This window comes from Pomacea canaliculata, linkage group LG7, assembly GCF_003073045.1.
Source record: "Pomacea canaliculata isolate SZHN2017 linkage group LG7, ASM307304v1, whole genome shotgun sequence".
In the NCBI taxonomy this organism is placed as follows: Eukaryota; Metazoa; Mollusca; class Gastropoda; order Architaenioglossa; family Ampullariidae; genus Pomacea; species Pomacea canaliculata.
Window position 1 is genome coordinate 18117221 of NC_037596.1, and position 22802 is coordinate 18140022.

At 38.4% G+C, this 22802-nt stretch overlaps 3 protein-coding genes across 4 annotated transcripts; 2 read left to right on the forward strand and 1 right to left on the reverse strand.

The window, feature by feature from the left end:
- The first annotated feature begins 23 nt into the window (after nt 1–23).
- LOC112568063 lies at nt 24–17588 on the forward strand. Its single transcript, XM_025245088.1, has 7 exons — nt 24–131; nt 8161–8241; nt 8596–8721; nt 11255–11443; nt 12076–12132; nt 12895–12979; nt 17547–17588. Exons 2-6 carry the CDS (start codon nt 8178–8180, stop codon nt 12963–12965), a joined length of 507 nt encoding a protein of 168 aa, XP_025100873.1. The 5' UTR covers nt 24–131; nt 8161–8177; the 3' UTR covers nt 12966–12979; nt 17547–17588.
- Nucleotides 1362–6965, reverse strand: LOC112568061. 2 transcript variants are annotated; one of them, XR_003099972.1, is made up of 5 exons: nt 6697–6963; nt 5510–5863; nt 4697–4744; nt 2318–3958; nt 1362–1658 (listed from the first exon to the last, which is right to left on the reverse strand). XR_003099972.1 is itself a non-coding variant. In XM_025245086.1 (5 exons), exons 1-5 carry the CDS (start codon nt 6770–6772, stop codon nt 1582–1584), a joined length of 612 nt encoding a protein of 203 aa, XP_025100871.1. In that variant the 5' UTR covers nt 6773–6965; the 3' UTR covers nt 1362–1581. The 2 variants fall into 2 exon arrangements, 1 of the variants encoding a protein (XP_025100871.1); XM_025245086.1 differs by having other exon boundaries at nt 3902–3958; nt 6697–6965.
- Nucleotides 17589–18009: 421 nt separating the features above from the next.
- On the forward strand, nt 18010–21720 carry LOC112567490 (YLP motif-containing protein 1-like). Its single transcript, XM_025244183.1, has 2 exons — nt 18010–18113; nt 18751–21720. Exon 2 carries the CDS (start codon nt 19822–19824, stop codon nt 21718–21720), a length of 1899 nt encoding a protein of 632 aa, XP_025099968.1. The 5' UTR covers nt 18010–18113; nt 18751–19821.
- Nucleotides 21721–22802: the final 1082 nt, after the last annotated feature.

The window sequence follows — 22802 nt, forward strand, 5'->3', positions numbered from 1 at the left end:
GACGTTTAGTCCTGCTGGAAGTTTCATCCCGTTACACCGGATGAGGAAATACGGTCTAAACGACAAATGTAAATCTCAACCATTATTACACCTACGCACCAAACGAGGTACAAATGGTGGGAAAAAGAAAGGTAACCTAAATTTTAATGTGAATTTTCCTTTGTGAAAGAGCGGGCGACTTTCAATAGAAACGAAAAACGTGACAAGTATATGTGTTGGTCACTTAAATGTCAGTCTGCAACAAGGCTGTTGACATTCATGATTTAGTGTTGGATAATGACTTTGATGTATTTTTTGTTGTCAGAGACATGGTTAAAAGAGATAGGTGATGAATCAGTAATCAAAGATCTTACGCCACAGGGTTATACATTTGCACATAATCCTAGTAGTGGTAGGAGTGGAGTTTGAGTTTTATTTAAAGTACATTTGAAATTTACAGTGCTGAAGAGACAAACACAGTACAGGTCCTTTGAATACATAACGGCAAGACTGACATTAGCCAAGCAGACATTAGAGATCATTTGTTTGTATAGACCTCCTCCCTCTAAAAAGAATCAGCTTTCCGATTCTCTGTTTCATGAGGAATTTACTATGCTGCTGGACAGTTTACTCACAAAGGAGAAGATTCTTATTTTGGGGGATGTAAATTTTCACTTTGATAGACCTCAAGATAATGATGTGAAGTGGTTGATTGAGGCTTTAGATAGCCGTGGTCTTTGTCAGTTGATTGATAAACCAACTCATAGACTTGGACACATTCTTGACTGGGTTATCACTCATGCGCCATCAGAGTCACTGGTCAAGTCAGCTGTTGTGGAGGATTTTTTTTTATTTCAGACCATTTTGTGCAGTCCTTGATGACTGATCTTTCTCGACCAAGGCGCAGAAAGACATCTGTTATGTGTAGAAATTTGAAGAAGGTTGACCTGAACGCTTTCAGAGAAGACCTGCTTCAGTCAAAGTTGTTATTAGATCCTCCCACAGATGTTGATGAGTTAGCAGAGTTATATAATCAGACTTTACTAGAGCTGCTTGATAAGCATGCGCCTGCAGTCAGCAAAATTGTTGTAGATGACTAGATTGTGCGTGGTTTTGTGAGGGGTGAGTGAAGCCAAGAAACAGAGACGGCTGGCAGAGAAAAAGTGGAGGAAGACTAAACTTGAGATTGACAGACAGCTGTGGAATGCTCTGCCATCATCACTCTCCACCATCACCTCACCAACCACGTTCCGCAAAAAAACTGAAAACCCATCTGTTTCCTTTCCAACCAGTCTTAAACTACCAAGAAACACTTCTGTCTATATTTTTTACTTTTCCTGGTGTTTTATATATTTGTTCACTTTATTTTTTTCTTCTTTTGTTCTTTTTTTTTCTGCGCAATGAGCATTCTTCGGAATGGATACCTGCGCATTACAAATCGACATCATCATCATCATAGTGTGTATTCCCCATACCAAATAAACAACAACAAAAACAAGTCGACCACTTATAAAACCTTCAGCACTTAATTTAGATTTTTGGTCATCAAAGTGAGGCTTAAATCTTTACTTTCCTTGTTTTCAGCTGTGTTTTTCCAGTCTTCTAGCGAAGGTTCCAAGCATTGAAGTGATGCTCAATGAAGGTCTTCCCAACCAATGTTTCTTGCGCCACTGTTAATCCTAAATAAGATTTAATCCATTTTAGTTATGAGAAAATTATTTCTTTGCTGACCAATAGAGCCAGTAATATTGCGAGTGGTGTATGGCAGGGTCTTCAATGGGTAGGCAGGGCTTCTGCTAAGGCTAAATTCTTTGGGGTCCCAGGGACCCCTTCTTCAGGTTTTTAAGGGGTCCCTGTTCTTTGCCCAAATTTGAAGGGGACCCCATTGGCGAAAATTGAAGGGGTCCTCCGAACTTTTAATGCGTACTGTACGCAATTTTTTGCGTAATCAGAAGCCCTGGGTAGGAACCAGGGGGACAAGGTTGGTGGTGGTGGAGGGGGGGAGCCTCCCCTAAAAAAAATAAAATATAGAGTAGGCAAGGAGTTAGTACCCTCTACCTCGCCCAAAGCTGAGCATCTTCCTTTTCTACTAATCTTATATATAGGTTTTACCTCTCATCCAAAGGCACCTTCTTGGGCATTTACAAATACTTAATTAAAATTTCTGTTATCACATATTTTGTGCATTAATGTAATAATATTATTTCTATATTAATATTACAATTTAATAGTTGTTTGTCAGCACAAACACACCTGCATGCACTCATGCATACACAAACACTTGCACACCTACCAAATCTGATCTAGACTTGTAAATAAAGGAATTCCAAATGCTCACCTTCAGAGTTGGAAAAGAATAGTAGAGAGTGAAGCAAAGGATGTTGGAACTATGTAGGCCCATCTCCTTGAGGAGTAACAAGGACTAAATTAACGCTCTCCTGAATGGTTTTGGACAAGAAACCCGCAGAACTTTTCTCTGAACTGTATTTTCTCTTCTGTCTAAAAGTTGATCAAGAGATTCTTAACTCAAAAAAAGGCTCATAATGTCAGGATAAATGTTTCTTGGATTAATTTAGTACTGCCACAATCGTCAGATTGCTTAAAATTTACTTTAATCACGTGTAGATGATCTGCCATGCTTACACAATGAAACAAAACAAAAATGTGTGTGCTTTTAGGTATGTACGTAGTTATCAAACATGGGAATGTGCTACTTCTGAAGAGCATGAGGCCTACGTGTATACATGTACATACCTTCAGTTTATTCGCCATTGTGAAGCAATATGAAATCAGTTGTTCAAACACTGTCAGATGAGTGAAAAGTTAGGAGACAAATACAGTGAGGTAAAGATCGTCCCCACCTTTTCTAAGGTCATTTGGTGCCTTTTCCTGGGGCCAGTTTTTTGAGAGGGCAGTATCTATCCTTTGTCCCTCTTGCTGCTTTATCTTCCTTAACACTAAAGTCAGGTTTCCATTTCTGACAACCGAGTTGACTGTGAGAAGTTCACTGAGGCACACAAGAATTGAACTGGTGTGCCTCTGGGTTAGGACATGTATGTTCTAACCACTCGGCTATCTGATTTCCAAAATTTGTAGTGGATCATGTAACACCCAACGTTTGGTCAATAATGACCAAGACTGGGCTAACATAATATTTGTCAACACCATAGCTTTTGAGCAAAGCACCCAACAGACATTATTCAAACAAATTGTTGGAAATATATAAACATCATTTGCAGCTTTTTATAACTTCGTAAAATCTGCAGTTCTAAAAGTACGCTCATTGTTTCATAAATAACACAAAATTAATATTTCTACATGTAGACATAGAATAGTAAATCAAAACAAATGAAAAAATAGTAGAGGCACTCGCAAGAATAAAAAAGAAATGAAGTCTTTTTTAAAAACTGTGTATAAGATAATTACTATCTTCTAGCTTGATTATCCAGGTTATGGCTTTATGAGACTACCTTGATCACGGTATTTATTTTTGGAGTTCCCGATTTGCCTTCAGTTTACGTTTCCTACGCGGAAATGAATCTACTGTGTTGTTAGATTTTGTTCTATGTTTTCACAAATTTTCCAAAAAAAAGTTACCAAGCTGGAAACATGCTGCCATTGATGGAATTTACCATTTAAGTCTGACAAGCCTTGACAAGCCAGTAACAGATCACCTTTTTATCAAGGGAAAGTAGAGCAGTTACTCAAAGGCTTCTAAATGTAAAAATGCATGGATGGTTGGTTAATAAAGTCTTTCTCTAGAGAGTTCCTACAGTCTTTAAGCTATAAAATATGATCTATTTTTGTGATTTTTTTTTCAGTTTTGCATGTAGAGTGCAAATTTGTCACATTCATGGTTTATTTTTTTTTTTCCTTAGTAGGTTCATAATTAAGTACACAGATGTACTTGGAGAGTACGCACCCTTTTCTTTAGTATGATGATCTTGATTTGGAGGCATGCCAGGAAACGAAGCAGAACCTGTATTTTTGTAAAAGGAAATAGTGCAACATTAAGGAAGTTCAGCATACACAATTATTACTGTTAATATATGATTATGGGAAACAGCTCAAGTCTATTGGATTTAGATGCATTTCCTTTGCAATAGTTTCTTGGAGAAATAATAATAAGCACAAGATTTGTATAGCACATACACTCCTAAAGAAAGGAGCGGGGGGAGGGGGTGTGTGAAAAAGGACTGGCATTGTGTGGACCATTGTTATGAGAAATTCTTGAGGAAGAGGTATGTTTTCAGTGCATGTTTAAAGGAATTCAGTTGTGGATAGATGGTGGATATGGAAAGTGAGAGAGTTCCATTATTTTGCTGCATAGTAACTAAAATTCATGTTATCATATGCTTTTATTCTTGTGACAGGGGATTTCTAGTGAAATCTCATGAGCACAGATCAACTATAAGTAAATCAGGAAGTTATCGTTGAGGGTTCAGTTTCTGTTTTTATATCTAGCACACTAATGAAGTGGCCAGTTGCCTTTATCAATTGAGCAGCTAACTATCACTTTCTTCGCCTTTTTTCAGATTGTTTCACCACCAGCCAATTAGATCTCTTGGATTTGTACACTTTGGTCTCATTGTGGTAACTTTGCAAAAGCTTGAGCATTGCTCATCTAACTTCTTGTTACAGTTATGTGTTAGGATTTCATTTGTTCATCCATCCATATGTATCCATCCATCATGACTTTTGTAAACATGGTGCTTACCATTAATTTCACGTCTCTTCAAAGTCAGGTTTTTGATGTGAGATGGGTCTGCAAACATGAAAGAGAGAAACGTGCACAAACACACAGCATACAGACACAATCACACCACCCACCCATACATACCACATTTATATAGACTTCACTGAAAGTGTTTTTATACATAAAATATAATTTGCATGCATTTCATTTGTCAGAAGGAGTCTGTAAACAATGTGAATTAAAGAGAAGAATTGTGAAGAGTTAAGTCTTCTATGAAAACAACTGTCATCTGACAAAGATTTTTTAAAAATATGACCAGTCTGTGACCTACCCAACAACCCAGAAACACACCAAACTGAATTTATGTTATGACACAATCCCTGCATCATACAAAGCCAAGCCTCTACCATCTTTGGGGGCTTCTTACCACCACAGCATGTTTCTGGCCCCCTTGTACAGGCTTGTGTGTGAACGCATGAAGCCTGTTGTTAAGTCAGTGAAGTGTTGGACAGATGAAAGTGTTGAATGTTTGCTAGACTGTTTTGATTGTACAGTGTGGGGTGTTTTCTACAACTCATGTGATTGCCTTGATGAACTGACAGATGTTGTTTCCTCTTACAGTTCTTTCTGTAATACCTAGTAAAACCCTTGTCATATTTCCAAACAGCAAACCGTTGGAAACTTTTGTAACTAGAGCATCTTCCCATGTTCAAATTGCCCACTGGGACAAATAAAGTTGGTCATTGTCAAAACAAAAGTACACAAATGTAAACATTTCCTATCCAAAAAGAGTATAAGAAAATAACTGTAGCTAAAAAAAGAGAACTAACATACCAAACATGCTTAGGTTTATGGTTCTCAAACTGCCAGAATCTACATCTTTCCAGGAAACTGTCCATTCGATTTCAACGTGTGTTTGATTGAGTTTTCTGTACATTTCTGCAGGACCATTCTTACTGAGACAGCGAACTGACTTCTCATATGTGACAATACATGTGTTGTTCCACTGGATGACCCGTCCGTCATATTCATAAGTGCCATCCTTCGTTTTGGTCTGTACCTCCAGTCTGTAGATCGCTTGGGACTGTTTACAGGCCGAAGTGTCCAGCCAGAAAATATAGCTCACATAGTTGTTTTCAGGAATTGAGACAGTGTCTCCCTTTAAAGAATGAATGTTCAACTCTTCGCCTGTTGGGATCAGAAAAAATTACTATTGTATTTCATCAGGTAATACATGACACATATGACAGAAAGAAATATTTAATAACTTATGTGCAATAAGGAATGCTTTGTGCTGTGTACAAGTTTCACTGCTGTTAGTGTTTAGAATCATACTTGAAATTAAAATTATAAACAATTGTGTAGCACAAAAGTTTGCCTGTCATCAAACTCCATTTCAGCTTTAATATTCAATTTAACGATAAAAAGTGATCTCTAATGTACATGCGAGCACACGTACACATGCATGCACACACACTACAAGAAAGCGAACAGTGATATAGCCTTAGATTTGTGAAACCTTATGAGATTGAAAGAGGGATATGACAACTGGAAATTGCTAGTCTTGACAAACTTATATTGGCGAAAAGATTCCCAGATTAGGGCATGACACATGTTACACAAGTTTTAAATAGGGTAAACTGATCTGCTGACAATGAGGAAGTTTCCAAGAAACAAAATGAAAACAATATATTTATGACAACCCTTCTACTCTGTCTAAAGAAGATCAGAAACTCAAAACTGCTTAAATCTTTGCTGAGGAAACAGTAAAACAGTAACAGACAAAATTTCAGTATTGACAGGGAGATACTTTACGTTTCTCACCAAATTTGATTTTGACAGGAAGAAAAATGTTGAAGCTTCTGGTTACAAACTTTAACTCATCTGTGATGGAAAAAGCTATATGTTACCCAGTAAAGGAGTGACTGGTGCCGTCCGATAATCACATTTCTCTCCATTCCAGAAGTAAAACTATATTTACTATGAATAAGCCATAATTAATAAACAGTAAAATAACTTACATTTTTCTTCTTGTACACATCTTATCCTTCGTAACAGGAAAAATACAAATGTAATTGTCAAATGTATTTTTGTCATGTTGATGTTACTGTCTTTGGCCAGCACCTCTTACTCTAGAGGAAAATCAAATCTTTTGGGGCATAAGTAGATAAAACATTCAAAAATAATCGCACTTTGACACCAACAGGAAGATTTCGTCTTCCTTGTGTTACAATGTTCCGCGTTTTCTCCAACTGCGTGGCTTTTCGCTTTGGGGAACTAAGCATGTGGGTGGAGTGCTATATGGTAAGCCCGGCCCTCTTCCCCGCTCTAATCGCGGTCCAGTGGCACTACGGTTAGGGCTGGGTTCAGCTCTTGTCTCCAGCACGTTCTTTCTCTGCCTGTGGCATTTGTTTACAGAGCTGGCTGCTTTGTCATTATATAACCTTATTTGCTGGCTCCCCACACACCATTCTAAAAGACTTAAATGACCTGCACATGGTATCAAAATTGTGTTTATGAAAGTACACTCAAAATGTTTATACATTAAAAGATAAGGCTTCCCTGAGGGTGTACTATTACTATTTGTTCTTCAATATATTCAACACTTCTACTATCTATAGTGAAATCAGTCATTACCTCTCTCACGCATAAACGAATGAGCGCACACACAACTTTGGGGTGCGTTACTGCCACATTTGTGCTGCAAAGCCATTCCTAGTTCCCAATCTCTTTCATGACATGGGTCCTAAGCTTGCTGACATTGTGCTGACATGCCTCCTTGCTCAGAAACACAAAAACAGTTTTTAGATAGCATCTTCAAACCAGTGAACTCTCCACTAATGATACGATGATCCATATGTGGCCTCCACCACGCTCAATCCCAGCTTCCATGTCAGGAAGTAAAAAATACTCCCTGGCAACAGGGATAAGCGAGTGTCATTTCAGTCCAGGGATGTTACTAGGTTCCTTTTTTCTGCTCACAGCTTGACTGAACTGATGCTGCATTGATCAGTAGTAAACAAAGATAAACAGAAAATAAAAACAAAGCCACTTGCAGTCACCAGACAATTGGAGTTAGGATTAATTGGAGTGTAACCAGGTATTTTTTTTCTTTTAAGAAAGAACAACTTCTACAGCCAGCTTTGTGGTCGAAATACTTTTCCCACCAACTGGTCATTGGTATTTTTGAGATGACAAATTGCTTTGGGAAGTGTAGGTTTGAAGATCCATGAGCCACCAACATTTGTGTTTGGGCTTTATGCATCGCATCATTTTCCTTAATATCCTCAAAATGTAATTTGTTTTGCTCCAAGAGTAAAGAGAACTCTTAAATCATTATTTAAATAAGCACATCAAGTGTGTGTGTGTGTGTGTGAGAGAGAGAAAAAGAATTCATGCTGTTTAAAAATCATAAAATCTTATTTTCATGTTGCATTTTTCAGTCAATTTTTTTATGTTTATGTTTATATGGGTTTTTTGTTCAGGTGCTGTATTTTTGTGAATGGAAATGAAAAATTTATGGAAGTGGTTAATTAAACTATCCAGCATCGCCTTGACCATTGAAGGTATGTTTATATAAGTAAACCATTCTGTTTTAACATTTCACTTAGAAATTAAACTGCCAGGTGTGATTACAGTTATTATGGTTGAAATTACAGTCGATTCTGGTTAAATGGACCGCATCAGGACATGATCATTTTGGTCCTGATATCTGGGTGGTCCAATTACACATTTCCTATGTTACAAACCAGGACTCGCTATTTGTAACATAAATATTATTGTGATTTTTATTCTGCACAAAGTTGCAGGCACATTGATAATGCCATGCATATAAGTTAATGAAACAATAAACCATTGAAAGCTGACTTACTTCCATATTTTCAAATGTGTTCATATATTTTTATTCCATTATTCCAAAGGTGGCGATTTGGGTACCTGTAAATTGGAGAAGGATGGTAGCTTCAGATACAAGCTTTCACTCATAACAAATAAATGGAAGCATGTTTCTTTCAAAGTTTCTTCTGTACGTTTTGATGGAGGAAAAGGTAAAACAAATGCATCTGCTTAAATTAAATATAAATAAAGTGGAATGTGGCAATGTATAGATGTCTCTCTGTGTTTCTCACCATGATTAACTGTAATACCCCTTTCATATTGTTGGCTGTTATTGTATGCTGCTCTGTAGTTTGTTTCTAATGTTAATTTTCTTAGCTCTAAGGTGTTAGAGATAGTTCCAGATGAAGAAAGTTTATTATAAGGAGCAAATTGCATTGTATCTTTGCTATGCAGAACAAACATGGACACTGTATTTTGAGAAGGTATTGTGTAAAAGACAAAGGTATAGGAAAGGTGAGAGAAGGGGGTGAATAAGTCAGTCAAATGGTGGCTGGCACTTCCGTGATTTATAATTTCCCCATCCTTTAATTTGCCCTGCATGAAAACGTTCTGAACCGACATTATGCCAGGAGATGGGACATTGACCATTCATCGCCATATACATACGCTAGTTGTGCAGTAAAATTACTTATACTATGAAATTCTTGGGTAAAACTGCTGTGTCATTTTATCTTTATGTCATAATGAACACGCTTGTTTAGGGATTCATTGGTGTGCTCACTTTTGGTGTAAATCTCACTTTTGGTGTAAATAATAATAAATATAAAATTTGTAAAGTGCATACTCACACTCCTCAGGAGCATGCTTTGAGCGCCTAAGAACAAGAGCGAAACACGAACAGCATACGGCAACAGGAAAGCAAATAACTTACAAGCTATAAAATAAACAGCAGTACTACTGAAGAATAAAATCAAATAAATAAAACGCAAAGAGGAACCAAATAACAAAAACTGAGAGTAACATGTTCTTGCAAAAGGAAGATGAGCAGTGTAGGGTGTGTAAAAGGACTAGCTTTGTGGGAAGTGGTGTTCAAAGCAATGCTCCGCACACATTTAAAGGATTCATTAGTGGGTAGGTGGCGAATACGGAAAGGGAGAGAGTTCCATTGTTTCACTGCACGATAACTAAAAATCCTGTGTCCATATGTTGTTGTTCTGGTGACAGGAAGAGTAAGGAGACGATCAAATGAGGAGCAGAGTTGTGTAGCTGGGACATTAGGGAAGAGCAGTTCAGAGAAATAATCAGGGTAGGTGCCAGTAAAGAAATTAAAACATCACAGACAATTTGTACTGGATGTGAGAAAGGATGAGTAGCCAGCGCAGAAAAAGGAGTGACATGGTCCCATTTCCTGGCTCTAAGCACCAGACATGCAGTTGAGTTCTGTATTTTCTGGAGTTTGTAAAAGGGCAGCCAGCAAGCAAGGAATTGCAGTAATCAAGTCTGGATAAATCAAACACACAGACAAGAGTGTGGGTAGCTAGCGTAGACAGAATGTGATAGATGGCGCTGATCTTGTGTAGCTCATAATAGACAGACTGACAGACAGCTCTAACTTGTCTATCACAGCAGACTGACAGACAGCTGTAACTTGCTGCATTATGTTTCTTTCTGGATGGTGAGTCCACTTTTCCGCCAAACACGTTCACCTTGCCGGCAAGTACGCCTCAGATCACGGAGCTCAGCAGGGATCTGCAAATACCCAGGTGCATATTTGGACTAGCACATCAGACCTTGAGACACTGGGGCATGGTCATCAATAACTTTATGCAAAACACAACAGAGGGTAGCTGGAGTAGCGCCATTTGCAGTTGTGCTTTGAAGGCAACTACATCAACGCGGCGTAATGAGCAAGTCTGAAAACTGCCACCGATGATGGGCATCTGCAATCAAGTTCAATCAATACACAATAATGATCAGATGTGAGATCTTGAGAAACATCAACTCCAGTCCAAGATGTGATCTCTTTTATGAGTGGGCTGCAAAACAGGCGAATGGATGAGACAAAAAGTGTGCAACAGTTCTGATATTTTTACTGTGTCAGGATTAGTCTTGCTGTCACAATTTCACATTAACATCTCCAAGGAGCACTGCAGGTCCATTAAGGGCATTACTATAATCCAATGAAATTCTGATAAAAAGGTAGAGGTTGTGAGTTTGTTCTTGGCACTCGGAGGGGGTGTCATGCCCGTCCGTGCATGTGGCTGGACAATTTCTTGTGCGCACTCTCAGGTCTTGGTACCTTGCCAGAAAATGTACATAAAGGTGGATGGAAAAGACTAGATTCGGTCTTCCACATGCAGCTTAAAGACATGATGGGCAACTTGCATTTTAGGATACATGGCCACACTTGGTTACTTAAGTAAAAAGCCAGTTCAACTACAATTATATTACAGGGGCATACACCGATAGAATGTTACAAGCAAGATTTAAACTGTGTAACTTTAATAGGAATATCGCTGCTAGTTAAGAGCAAGTGTATTTTGTTAAGCAAAAAAAAAAAAATTATGTGTAATGTAAGAGAATGATTATTAAATATTGATTAATCTGTATATTCATGGTTTTTGCACGTGTTTTTCTTTATCTGAGAATAGGAGAACATATAAAAACATGGTTTAGACAACTTTCCATGTGTAAAAATAGAATTATACCTCATTTGTAGCAATACCATTAAATTTGTTGCAGATTATATCCTCAACTGTGACTGGATATACCAAAATTTAAGCTGTGATGTTCAGCCTGGATCCAGTTATGATGAACTTGACGACACGCATTTCGTTGTTCATATAAATTCTAGTCCTTTTCAGGAAGATGGTGGGAAATACATCGTTTCTTTTGCCGGCGAAGGTCCTGTCAATTGTGAGCCCGCACAAGGTAAATGATCATGGCCTGCTAATTTTTTTTTTTTTTAAAGTTTTCCAGATGAAATGTGAGACTCCTTGACAACTCTTATTTACAATTATAATTGTATCCTAATAGTACTCAAAGCTCGCATGCATGCTGATGTGCAGACTACAGTGTCAGTCTTCATGCATAACCCCAGTCTCAAACTTCAATGATTTATTTGCACCTTTAATGTGCAAAACATTAAGTGGTTTAGCATTGATCTACAAAACAATCTTATGAGCATTATACATAATGGCTTCAAGAGAAATTCAGCTGCAGGAATAATCATCTTTCTGGTACTAATCAGTTCCTTCTCTTCATTGTCTTCACAAGAGCCAAATTATCAAACTACACTGAAGTTGATAAAAAAAAACCCAAAAACACAAGTGGATGGCATTATTTTTTTTAAAACTGACATTGTGTATTGCATTCTGGAAAATTGTTTTTTGATGCGAAAACAATAAAAAGAAAATAATAGGCTACATTGAATATGAAATATAGGATTCCCCCCACCCTAAGAATAGTAGCTAAACTGTGGGGGAAAAAAACGTATTCCTCTGAATCCAAATGACCTTAAGTGTGACATACACTCTAAATTTGTTGTTTGTTGTTGTTGACAGATATAATAAGATTATTCAGCAACAAGACAAGACCAGAACCCAGGACATGCGAAGATAGTAAGTTCCTTGATGACATAACTAATTTCTTACTATAGATTTATTTAAAATTAGTCTGTTAAATTTGTTAGCTTTGTATAGAAAATGAATCCAAGCAACCACAACAACCAAATCCTGAAGTAACTGGTTATATTGTCAAACTTTTGATGAGCTACACATTAAATTCGCAGAAATGATTTCAGTCAATGATTTCAGCTGTGGCAGATTCCTTTAAACACAAAAGTAGGAAATTGGGAGATACAATGGGAAACTAATTGTTTAATGAACAGTATAAAATTAAGTGTTACAGACGAATATTACAGATGGAAATACAGCATATCTCCCCCCTAAGTGAACAGAGTGCATTTCGGCATCTTGTTGGTGATGTTCCCCAGATTTTTAAAACACATACAGGTTTAAACAAAACAACACTTTCTATACTGGCTCAATACAGACAAATAAAAAGAAGGGCATGTTTTACAGAGAAAATGATTCATAAAATTGCAAGCTCAGCATACTTGAGATCTTCTACATGGATATGAACATTTACTTTATGTAAACAGGGTAGCTTTAGAATAACAATGTGTTCATGAAAGTATTTAGATCAAGACTGAATAGGCAATCAACAAAGTTGATAATAATTTCCCATTCCATAGGGCTTCAGAATAAGCCTTTCAGTTCTCACATAATTACAATAAGAAGCATATAACTATAAAAAAGGAGCCCTAAGGAAATATAGCCCTGGCAGTCAGTTACTTAGGAACTTGATTTGCTTCTGTGCAGCCATCTTCTCCTGGCCTTTACTTCTTTTTATGTCTACTGGCCCATTGCACATTAAGTGTCTTCTGCGATGATTCAAAAGAAAGGGGTTTGCAACATTTTATGTATTGACTGGTGTTCTCTGTAGTTGTATTGCATGGTTTGTGCCTTCACTGTAATTTGTGGATCAGATGAAAAAATCTTCAATCTGCTTGCTCACTGATTTTTTTTTTGTTTTTTGTAACATACACAGCAGCATGTCACATGAAAATATAAAACCATAAAAAGCTTAAAAATGTAGTTTTCTACTTATTAGTTTAAGGATTTTTATTATTAGAGCACCTCTTTATATTTAAATGGCAAGGACATCTATATAACACAGCAAACCTAAAATCTATTTGAAAATATTTTTTTTAATGGACACATTTTATCAGTTTGGTTATAATGAGAAATAACAAAGATGATTTTTTTGGCCTTGTTGCTGACTTTAAGGCCCAAATGATGTTATACACTTTTTTTTAATTTCTTTCATATCAGTCATGGCTGTCCAAGGCTCAGTCACATGGCAATGCATCTGAAGCAAACAACTTATAAGTGATTGACTAGATCAGTGGTTCTCAAAGTGTGGTCCGTGGACCACTAGTGGTCCGCGGGCATAGGTCAGGTGGTCCGCGGCTGACAGTTGTCATATCTCAGCAAAGTGATGTTTAAAGTGATGCATTCCTAGCATTAACATTTTAATTACAAATAATGAGGTAGTTTTGTGTCAACTTATTACTATACTACTGTCACAAAAGGACATTTAGTTTTGAATTGTAATGAAACAAATGCGGCAATTTAAATTTGAAATTCATAGTACAGAGTGATTTGTAGGCCTTGGTGGTCTGCCATATTTTTGACTTAAGTAAAGTGGTCCGCGGTCTGAAATACTTTGAGAACCACTGGACTAGACATATTCAATCTAACCTTACCAGTGATATAAAAAAAAAATTAGAGAAAATTGGATAACGCGAAGTAGTTATAAAAAATATGTTCATGTGTACTCAGTGTTTCTCTAGATTAGTAAAGATGGTGTACAAGTTTTGTTCTCTCCCATATAGCTTCTATATCCAACTAGGCCTTGTGTCCTCCCCACTTTTGTAACCTTTTGCATTATTCTTAGGAATAGGTTTGTGGGCTGAGGATTGCTCAGATAAAAAATGTCCTCAGCCTATCTACACCCTGGTGTCTCAGATGTTCAACGTGCTTTTTTTTTGTTTATCTTGTGAGGTTTTCTTTAGGAGAACAAATGGAAGTCTTACAGGATTTTTGAATTAATTATGTGTGTTGGGCACTGTTGTTGTGGAGACGTTGACAGAGTCAAAAATAGGTTGATATGGTTAATGGGATTTCGAGTGGAATGGGAGGTCCTGTTCTCTGTCTTGGTCTTTGGGTTAAATTCTTGCTTTGAAAGGAGTGTGTTGGACATACTTTCTTCTTGTTGTTTCTTCAGGGCTTTTAGTGCAGTGTTTCTCTTGCATCAATGAGATGAGAGGCTGACAGAAAAGTGTGCGCACACTGTGTTGGATGGTTTGTTTTGCTCATGATGACTGAGCCGCCTTATGTGTATGCGGTGTTTTTTCCCGTATTGCTAAATATTGTGTGTATTTGCTTGTTTTATGTGTATTTGAGCATTATGGAATGAAACGAATAAAAAAAAAAGGGATATGGGCAACACCTACAAGATGTATATATAATCGTGTATAAATATATATTTTCTGATTGTTCCTTGATAGCCATCCAGGCACACCCGACCCTGGGACACATCAGCTTATTTTGTCAGCACAATTTATAGAAAGAAAGCTAAAACAGATATTCCACTTGCTCCATCTCAAGTCATGATGATATTACGAGTGTCTCAATGGTGGGATCTTTATTTCTAATTTTACTGGCCATGCTTCCAATCATTAAAATTTTGTTTTTATTGTTTTTTTGATAGATTTGTTTAAATGAGTTGGTATGTTGTCGCATATCGCAGCCATGGTCAGTCTAGTAGATGGAAAGACAACAAAACCCCCCAAAATTTAGCTGATAGTTTGAAGATAATGGCATGGAAGAAAAGGAATGAAATTTAATGTTTGATGGTACAGTGCCATGCATTGGGCAGAGTTTTCGTTCTTTGAATGAATGGCACAAAGCAATATATTTTTCAGTGCAAGTTATATTATAGCCTAAATATAATCATTATAGTAAAGGTGTTTCTATTCTTTAATTCCTCAAGTGTTATTTTAAAAATCCTACTACTTATCAGCTCAAGATGTATTTTAAAATTAACAACTATTATTGCCTTATTCCATCCACTCTTTGATTTGTCTTGCAAAAAGCATTTTCACTGAATGCAACTAGGAGGGGTAGGATAGATTTTCTTTTTTGTTTCACTGGCTCAGGCAGACAGCTAATTGCAGATCACAAATTCATACCAAGATATATTAAATATCTCAACAGGTGTTTATGTCAGTATGTGATAGCAAAATGTAAGCTCTATATAGTCAGTTGTACCTTGATCTTCTTTCTAGAATGTATTTGTCTTTTTATTATATCGTAAAGGGTTATATGAATAATTCTAAAATTTACACATCAAAATTTCTCTTTACATAAAAAGTTATTTTCACTGTCTCTTTCATTGGGATAGTTTAGTCCTTGTTGCTCCCTTGAGGAGCATAGGGCCACAACAACACCTTGGCAGTGAACCCGGTTTTGGGCAGCCCTCTTCAGTTGGGCCCATGTAGTTGCCTTACTTTCTACTGTTTTTTTTCCAAGTCTGCTTTGGTCTCCCAACCCTCCTCTTCCCCTGAGGATTCCAGTCAAGTTCCTGCTTGCAATGGTGTCAGCTGGTTTGCACAGGGTGTGTCCTACCCAGCCCCATTTGCGCTTTGTGATGCGTTGGCAAGTGGCATTCTGGTTGGTTCTTTTCCACAGGCTGCTGTTGGAGATCTTTTCAGACCATCTTATTCCCAGAACATGGCGTAGGCATCGGTTGGTGAAGGTCTGGAGCTTGTTGTTGATGGTGTTTGTCACTCTCCAGGTTTCAGAATCATACAGTAGGACTGCCTTCACTTTGGTGAAGATGCGGGTCCTGCTGTGTAAGGATAGTGCTCGGGAGTTCCACATGGGATGTAGGTTGTTGAAAGCATGCCTGGCCTTGTTGATGTGACCTTTGATGTCATCATCTGCTCCACCGTCCTTGTTGACAATACTCCCCAGATACATGAAACGGTCTGTTTCCAGGATGTTCTCTCCTTGAAGTTGGATTTGGATTTCCTGCTTGTTATTGATTCTCATCACTTTGGTCTTCTAGCTTTCTGTTGGCCTTTAAGCCAGTCTTCTCTGCTTCCTCTGTAGCGGCTCGGTGGCGCAACGGTTAGCGCCTGTCACCAATACAGTGAAGGTTGGCTGCCCAGAGTTCATTTCTCGTCTCGGGCATGCTGTTCTTTCTCTGCATGTGTGCATGGGACATCTGTTTACAGGGCTGGCTGCCTTGCCGTAATATAGCCTCAGTTGCTGACATGGTGTAAAAACACCAATTTCCTCCCCCCCCCCCCACTTCCTTTGCTAGCTAACTTAGTTTGGTTTGTGAATGTTGTTGCCGAGGAGATAGGAGAATGATGTCATCTGCAGTCCAGATCCTCTAGCTGTTTGGTGAAGGTCCACTGGGTACCAGTGTTGTTGTCTTGGTTTGTCTTGCGCATAATGCAGTTTATGGCTATCAAGAAGATTGTTGGTGATAATATGCAACCCTGTCTTATGCCAGTCTTCATTACAAAAAGCTTAGTGTAAAAGATTTTGTAGTTTTATGTGTTAAATATAGTAATTATCTGCATCTGTAATAGGAGTCTGCATGTGTTTTATTTTGTCCGTTCACAAACCGTCTTTTCTTGGCTAAACACCATTCCTTCAAGTAGCAATCAGAAGAATAGGATCGCATGAAGTTTGTATCTGTTGAACAAAAGCCACTAACCTTACAGAAAAAATCTTATTCTTCTTTGTGCATGCCCTGTAAAAAATATTGATATTGCATACCTCTCCCATTTTGTACTTTTCTGTCCCTTTGTTCGCTGTCTTTAGTAATGTCTTGGGTAAAGTTTGAGTTCAAGTTGGGTAATGTCATGAAATAGTCATTACTAATTACAATTACTAATTTTTTTGTTTCGCTGTATTCTAACAATTGCAATGAACTTGTCACACACAGAGGAAAGGCAGGAAAGAGTAGAATATGAGTGAAAATGAGACACCCATACAAATCATAAGATAAGCTTTAACTTAAATGCAAATCTGTATTATTCATTTCTACAGTCGTATCGATAATACTTGTATAAATCTACTTATTTAGTTTCAATACCTTGTTTTCTTTTGCTGCTTTAAGTTACTCGTCACAAGCTTACCAAGTGATAATGTCAGCTACTTTGACATAAGCTGCTCAGCCTGTCTGTTGATTGTGTGAAACTATTTACGTGATGTTACATCAGTCTAAAATGTGTTTGTTCAGTGAAATCTAATATAACATCACATTGACTAATATTGTGAATTAAGTTTATTATTGCAATTGTCTTGTTTCAAAAAGATTTTTAGTATCAATCGGAAAATATGACTATTAAGTACTGAAGCAGCTAGCTAACAAGAAGTCTTTTCTGTGGCAGATTTTACCTTACCTAATGGAAATATAAGCTTGGATTGTCCCCCAAAGACATTGACAAATGGCAAGTCTATTTCTGTTTGTTTTTTTTTTTGTAACAGTTTTGTATGACTTTTATAATAACAAATCGTGTACAGACACATATACACACACGTCATGAATAAAAAGATTAAAGAAAGGGTGGAAGAAAAGTAAAAAGACAATAAAACATGAATGCATAAAAAAAGAAGAGATAAGGTGTTGTTAAACTTTGTCAAGAAACGTAATATCAAAAACAAAAGAAACTAGGAAAATGTCAAGAAAGAAAATGCGATACCAACATGTTCTTTTCTCGTAGATCTTATTTGGAGAACATGATGCTCCTCAGTAGCTTGAGCAAACGACATTCTTTAGAATGATACATATACAACCTTTTTAGTTTCACAAAATTGAAGTTATTGACTTTTATCTGTCTTTCATAACTTTTAGGTTTGGAAAACATCACATTCAAAAGTATCACCATTGTAGTCATTGTAATAGTCATGGTGATTGTGGTAGCAGGGGTAGTCACCGTGGCGGTGATTAAAAAATGGTAAGTTTAATTTGCATTTTTTTGGCACAAGAAACTAAAAAAGCTATATTATCGACCATAAATCAGTTATGTTTCAGTTTCTATTACTTTCATTGAGTCATCCTGCCATTCATCAGACACTTCCAGAGGGCAAGATAACTAAACTGGATTAATAGATGGATGTATCAAAAATGTAAAGAAAACATCATAAAGCAAAAGATATCTCATACTCCTATTTAAAGAAGATAGGCAAATTGTGATGAACATGCAGTAGCAGAAAATAAAACATGATCACCAAAGTCAAGATGTGAAAATTTTGGGCTTTACATCTAAACTATACATCTGCTATATGTTTGTAGTCGTATATCTTAAGTGACAGCAACATTTATCAAAGTTTGAGAAACCGTATCTTGTGCTTATCTGAGACATCTGAATTTGAGCAAGTTAAGTATTGATCTTTGAGTGTAGACAAAAGCAGTCTTAAAATAATTATAATACAATGATAATAGCTTGTCAGGATCGCTTAGCTAACAACAGCACAAGAAGGAACTAACCTATTACATTCTGTTTTATACAAACCACACTAACCTATTTTATGTGCTGATCTGCTGTACCATTTTATGTTCTTATCGCTGCTAAAAAGAATGTCTGTATAAAGCAGGTGTGACCAGAACCAAAGGTCCTCTAGGCCTGAAGACCCACAACAGCACAGTTTATTTCCTCCAGAAAGAAGTGTCTGAAAATGCTAAGATGCAAGGGCTTCGCGAGCTTCCTCTAAACTAAAAGAGACCATCTCAAAGGGGCACGTGTTGGTCCAAGAGACCCCAGTGTGAAAAACCACCACCACCTCATTTCAGCAGCTATCAAAACCGTTGAACAGTGCCTTTTGAATCTACGGCCAGTTTGACTAAGTGGTAAAGTGCTGGATATTCCTCTGTAGGGAACTGTGGAGTTGTGTGGAACACTGACTATAACTCTGGATACACCTGCTACAATGACTGCGTGTTCACAGGAATGATTTTCCAAAAACATCAGGGTAGTGTTGCCCAGTATTATAGGGTCCAGGGTGCACATCGCTGTGAGAAATTGTTCTTCCAAACAACCTTGGACGCTATCCATTTGAGAGATGCTAGCTGAATTATGACTGTCCGGGTCATACCAAACCAATATCGAGGCGTTGGTAGATTGATGATGTGATATCAAGCTGTTTGATAGTGGTTCACTGGTGTTTAGTGTGTTGAAGTCTCTTTTTCTACAGACATATGCGCCATCGACAGATGGAAATCTTAATTCTACCCTGCAATGTAACAATAACAACAATAACAATAACAACAGACTTTATTAATCCCAACGGGCAATTTAAACATGGGAGCTGTGTCCAAAATATATTTATATGGGAAAAAAAACAAAAACAAAAAAACACACACACACATGCACACCTACCCATCGGCATTGTAACCAGGTGGCGCTTGAAACATCCGCTTCGTTCGGATAATGTGTTACAACTAAAGAGTGTACTACAACAGCTTTGACAAGAGCAGACAACTTTGTTTTATCTGGTCTACCCACTTCCCCCAAAAAGGAGAAGTAATAAAACCACCATTAGCCAGGGTTTCCTATGCTGAAAACAAGAAAAGAATGCTTACCATTTGTAAGACTTGGTAAATGGTAAACTATACATATTTTATAGACAAGTTTCTTTGACTGTTTATGAGAAGTGACCTGCACCATGTTTAACAACTGGCATGGTTTGGGGGCATTCCCCGCAGTTGCAGCTGCAGCACAGGCTCAAGCTCAAACTGTTTATGGACAAGTTCAAGGACTGGCAGCTACAGGGCAGCCTATGATTGGGATGGGCTTGGATGCCCTGGGAAATCCACAACAACAGCAGCAAATGTATAACTGGTATTACAGCCATTGGCCACAAAACATGATGGCACCTCAACAGGCATTCCCTGGAATAATGCAACAGCAGTATCCTCCTTTGCCAGAAGGAGGTCAGAATGCTCCCCCTGCTCCTCCTCCTGCAGAACCACCTGCAGATGTCAGACCACCACTTCCACCAGAGCCTCCTCCGGATGAGAAGAGTGGAAACAGTCAAGCAAGGATGGCACCAAGACTACCTGGAGGACCTCAAGCTCAAGTACATGTAGGGAAGGAACCCACTTGGCAGCAGCAGAAGATGCCTGCATTACAACAACAATGGCAGCCTCCTCCCCCACCTGCAGAAGATCCACCTCAGCCACCTTCATCCACCCAATCAGGAAAAGGAGATAAAAAGCCAGTTGATCCTGCACTAAGCTTAGCATTTGACAATGTGATCAAAGAACAGCAAGAATTTATTACACAGTATGAGCAGTGGAAACACCAATATACTAATTGGCAAGAGCAGAATAAAAACCATCCAAACAAGGAACAGTTTGACCAGTACTTATCACAGTGGAAACATTATGAACAGCAGATGGAGGATCGAAGACGAGACATAATGAGACGGAAACAGGAAATTAAGGAGAAAATGAACGTTTCAGCGACACCTGCAGTAGCATTGTCTCTTGGAGATACCCAGAAAATGGGATTGGGACCACATCAAAGTGCTCCGGGTGTACGAGGTCCTCAAGATTCCAGTGCAAAGTTTGGAGGTTCAACCACACCAGGTGTGTCTGCACCTATAGACCAGAGTAAGGACTCAAGGTTGTTTGGGAGAGGTGTTCCCAGCATTAACAAGAGACCTAGGATACATACTTCTCAAGAGCATGGTGACAATAAACGGGAGCCTTCATATGGGAACCCTGACAGGCTGCACAATCCACATGATGCTAACTCAAAACCAAGTCTTTTGGGAGAAAAACCTCCTGGCCTGCTGGGAGATAAACCTCCTGGACTTTTGGGGGATAAACCACCTAGTCTTTTGGGGGATAAACCACCTAGTCTTTTGGGGGATAAACCTCCTAGTCTTCTGGGAGATAAACCTCCAAATCTTTTAGGAGATAAACCTCCAAGTCTTCTGGGAGATAAACCTCAAAGTCTTCTGAGAGATAAACCATTAACTGTTGCAGGCACTAGCATGGGTTCAAATTACAGTGATGGAGGTCAGGGAGGATTTGGGCCAAGAGGTGCTGGGGGTATGCAGAGACATGACCAGGGTCATTTCCAAGGTCCTGGCCAGACAGGATTGCTGGGTGATGCTCCACCACAGTTCCAAGGTCAACCAAACATGGACATGTCAGTCCAGGCTGGGCAAGGCAACGGCAAGTCATACCCTGGCCCTGGCATTGGAGGAAACCAAGTTGGGGGTGGAGAAGATGACATGGATCTTGAAGAGAGCCAGGATCAAGAGGATTTTCGACAAAGTTTTCAGAACCGTTCATCCCATCATTTCCATGGAGGGCCAGGCCCACAAAGGTTCCCAGGACCTCAGTCACAGAGATTTCAAGGACCACCTCACCAACAAGGTCCCAGTATGCCTGGACCTCAGAATTTTAGAGGTCAGGGGTCACAAGATTTCAGTGGACAAAGGGGACGAGTCATACCCTCTGTGGGGCCTCATAGTATGCAGGGTCCTGGTCAAAGGGTTTCCAGGTCCAGTGCAAAGATTCCAAAGACCTGCCCATGGTGTGGGAGGACATGAAGACCAAATAGGTTTTGAAGAACAAGAGAGTGACAACACATTATTCCAGGACTTCAATTCCAGTGATGCTCACTGGGGAAGTGGAAGAGGGAGAGGTGGTCTTGCAAACTTTGGCCACAGAGGAAGAGGTTTTGGTCAAGGGAATGCTAACACTTTCCAAGGTCGTGGTGCAGGTCAGCTTCCTGGCAGTCGCAACAGCTTTAATGAGCAGAGAGGCGTTGGAATGGACTTTAGAGATAATAATCTGTTTGGAGAGGAAATTGTAAACTACACATGTAAGAACCTAGAGTGTAGAGTAACCATTAGAGTTGTCCTTTACTTAAAAACAAGGTTTGTAAAGGAGATCTGCATGACCATGAGCATTACATGAGGATGAATGTCAGAATCTTGTCTGAATCTTGTCTGATTGTTATTATTATCTGATGTTGATGTGGGCCAGATGGCCTCCTAAAAACTGAAAGAATAAATAAAAAAAAAACACCTACCCATCACACACACACACCGCTGATTGTTCATCTGTGTTTGAGTAGCTGGACTGCAGATGGCACAAAAGATTTCAGATGCCAATTGCTTTTGCATACTGGCATGGCATAGCGTTTACCGAATCTTAATAAAACAAATTCTCCTACATTTATAAGACTCTTAATAATTTCTTGACTGGGCTGTGCGTGCATGCATGTGTGTTCACGTGCGAGAGAGAGTCTAAGGTGATTGTGGGGTTGGCTGGGCATACATTTCTTTTGTTGGACTGGAGGCAGAAAAGCGCCTTGTTGATGTGTGGGTAGCAGTATTTTGAGAAATACCTTCCGTGATCCAATTTTTTTGTGTTTAAGTGCACACCTTAGTAGTGATCTGAAGTCTTTGTTTATTTGTCTTTGTTTTCTCGTGCTGCTTTTCTTTTCACTTTTGCACTTACGGTTTGTGATGGTGCCTGAGTAACAGACGTAAGAATTAGGAAGTACCTGGTATGAACAAAAATATATGTATATGTCTCTATTATTTATTAAAAATGAGAAATGTGTATGCTTGTCTTTGTCTGTAACAAATGTAAATCATAATCTTATATTAAATAATATGGTGGC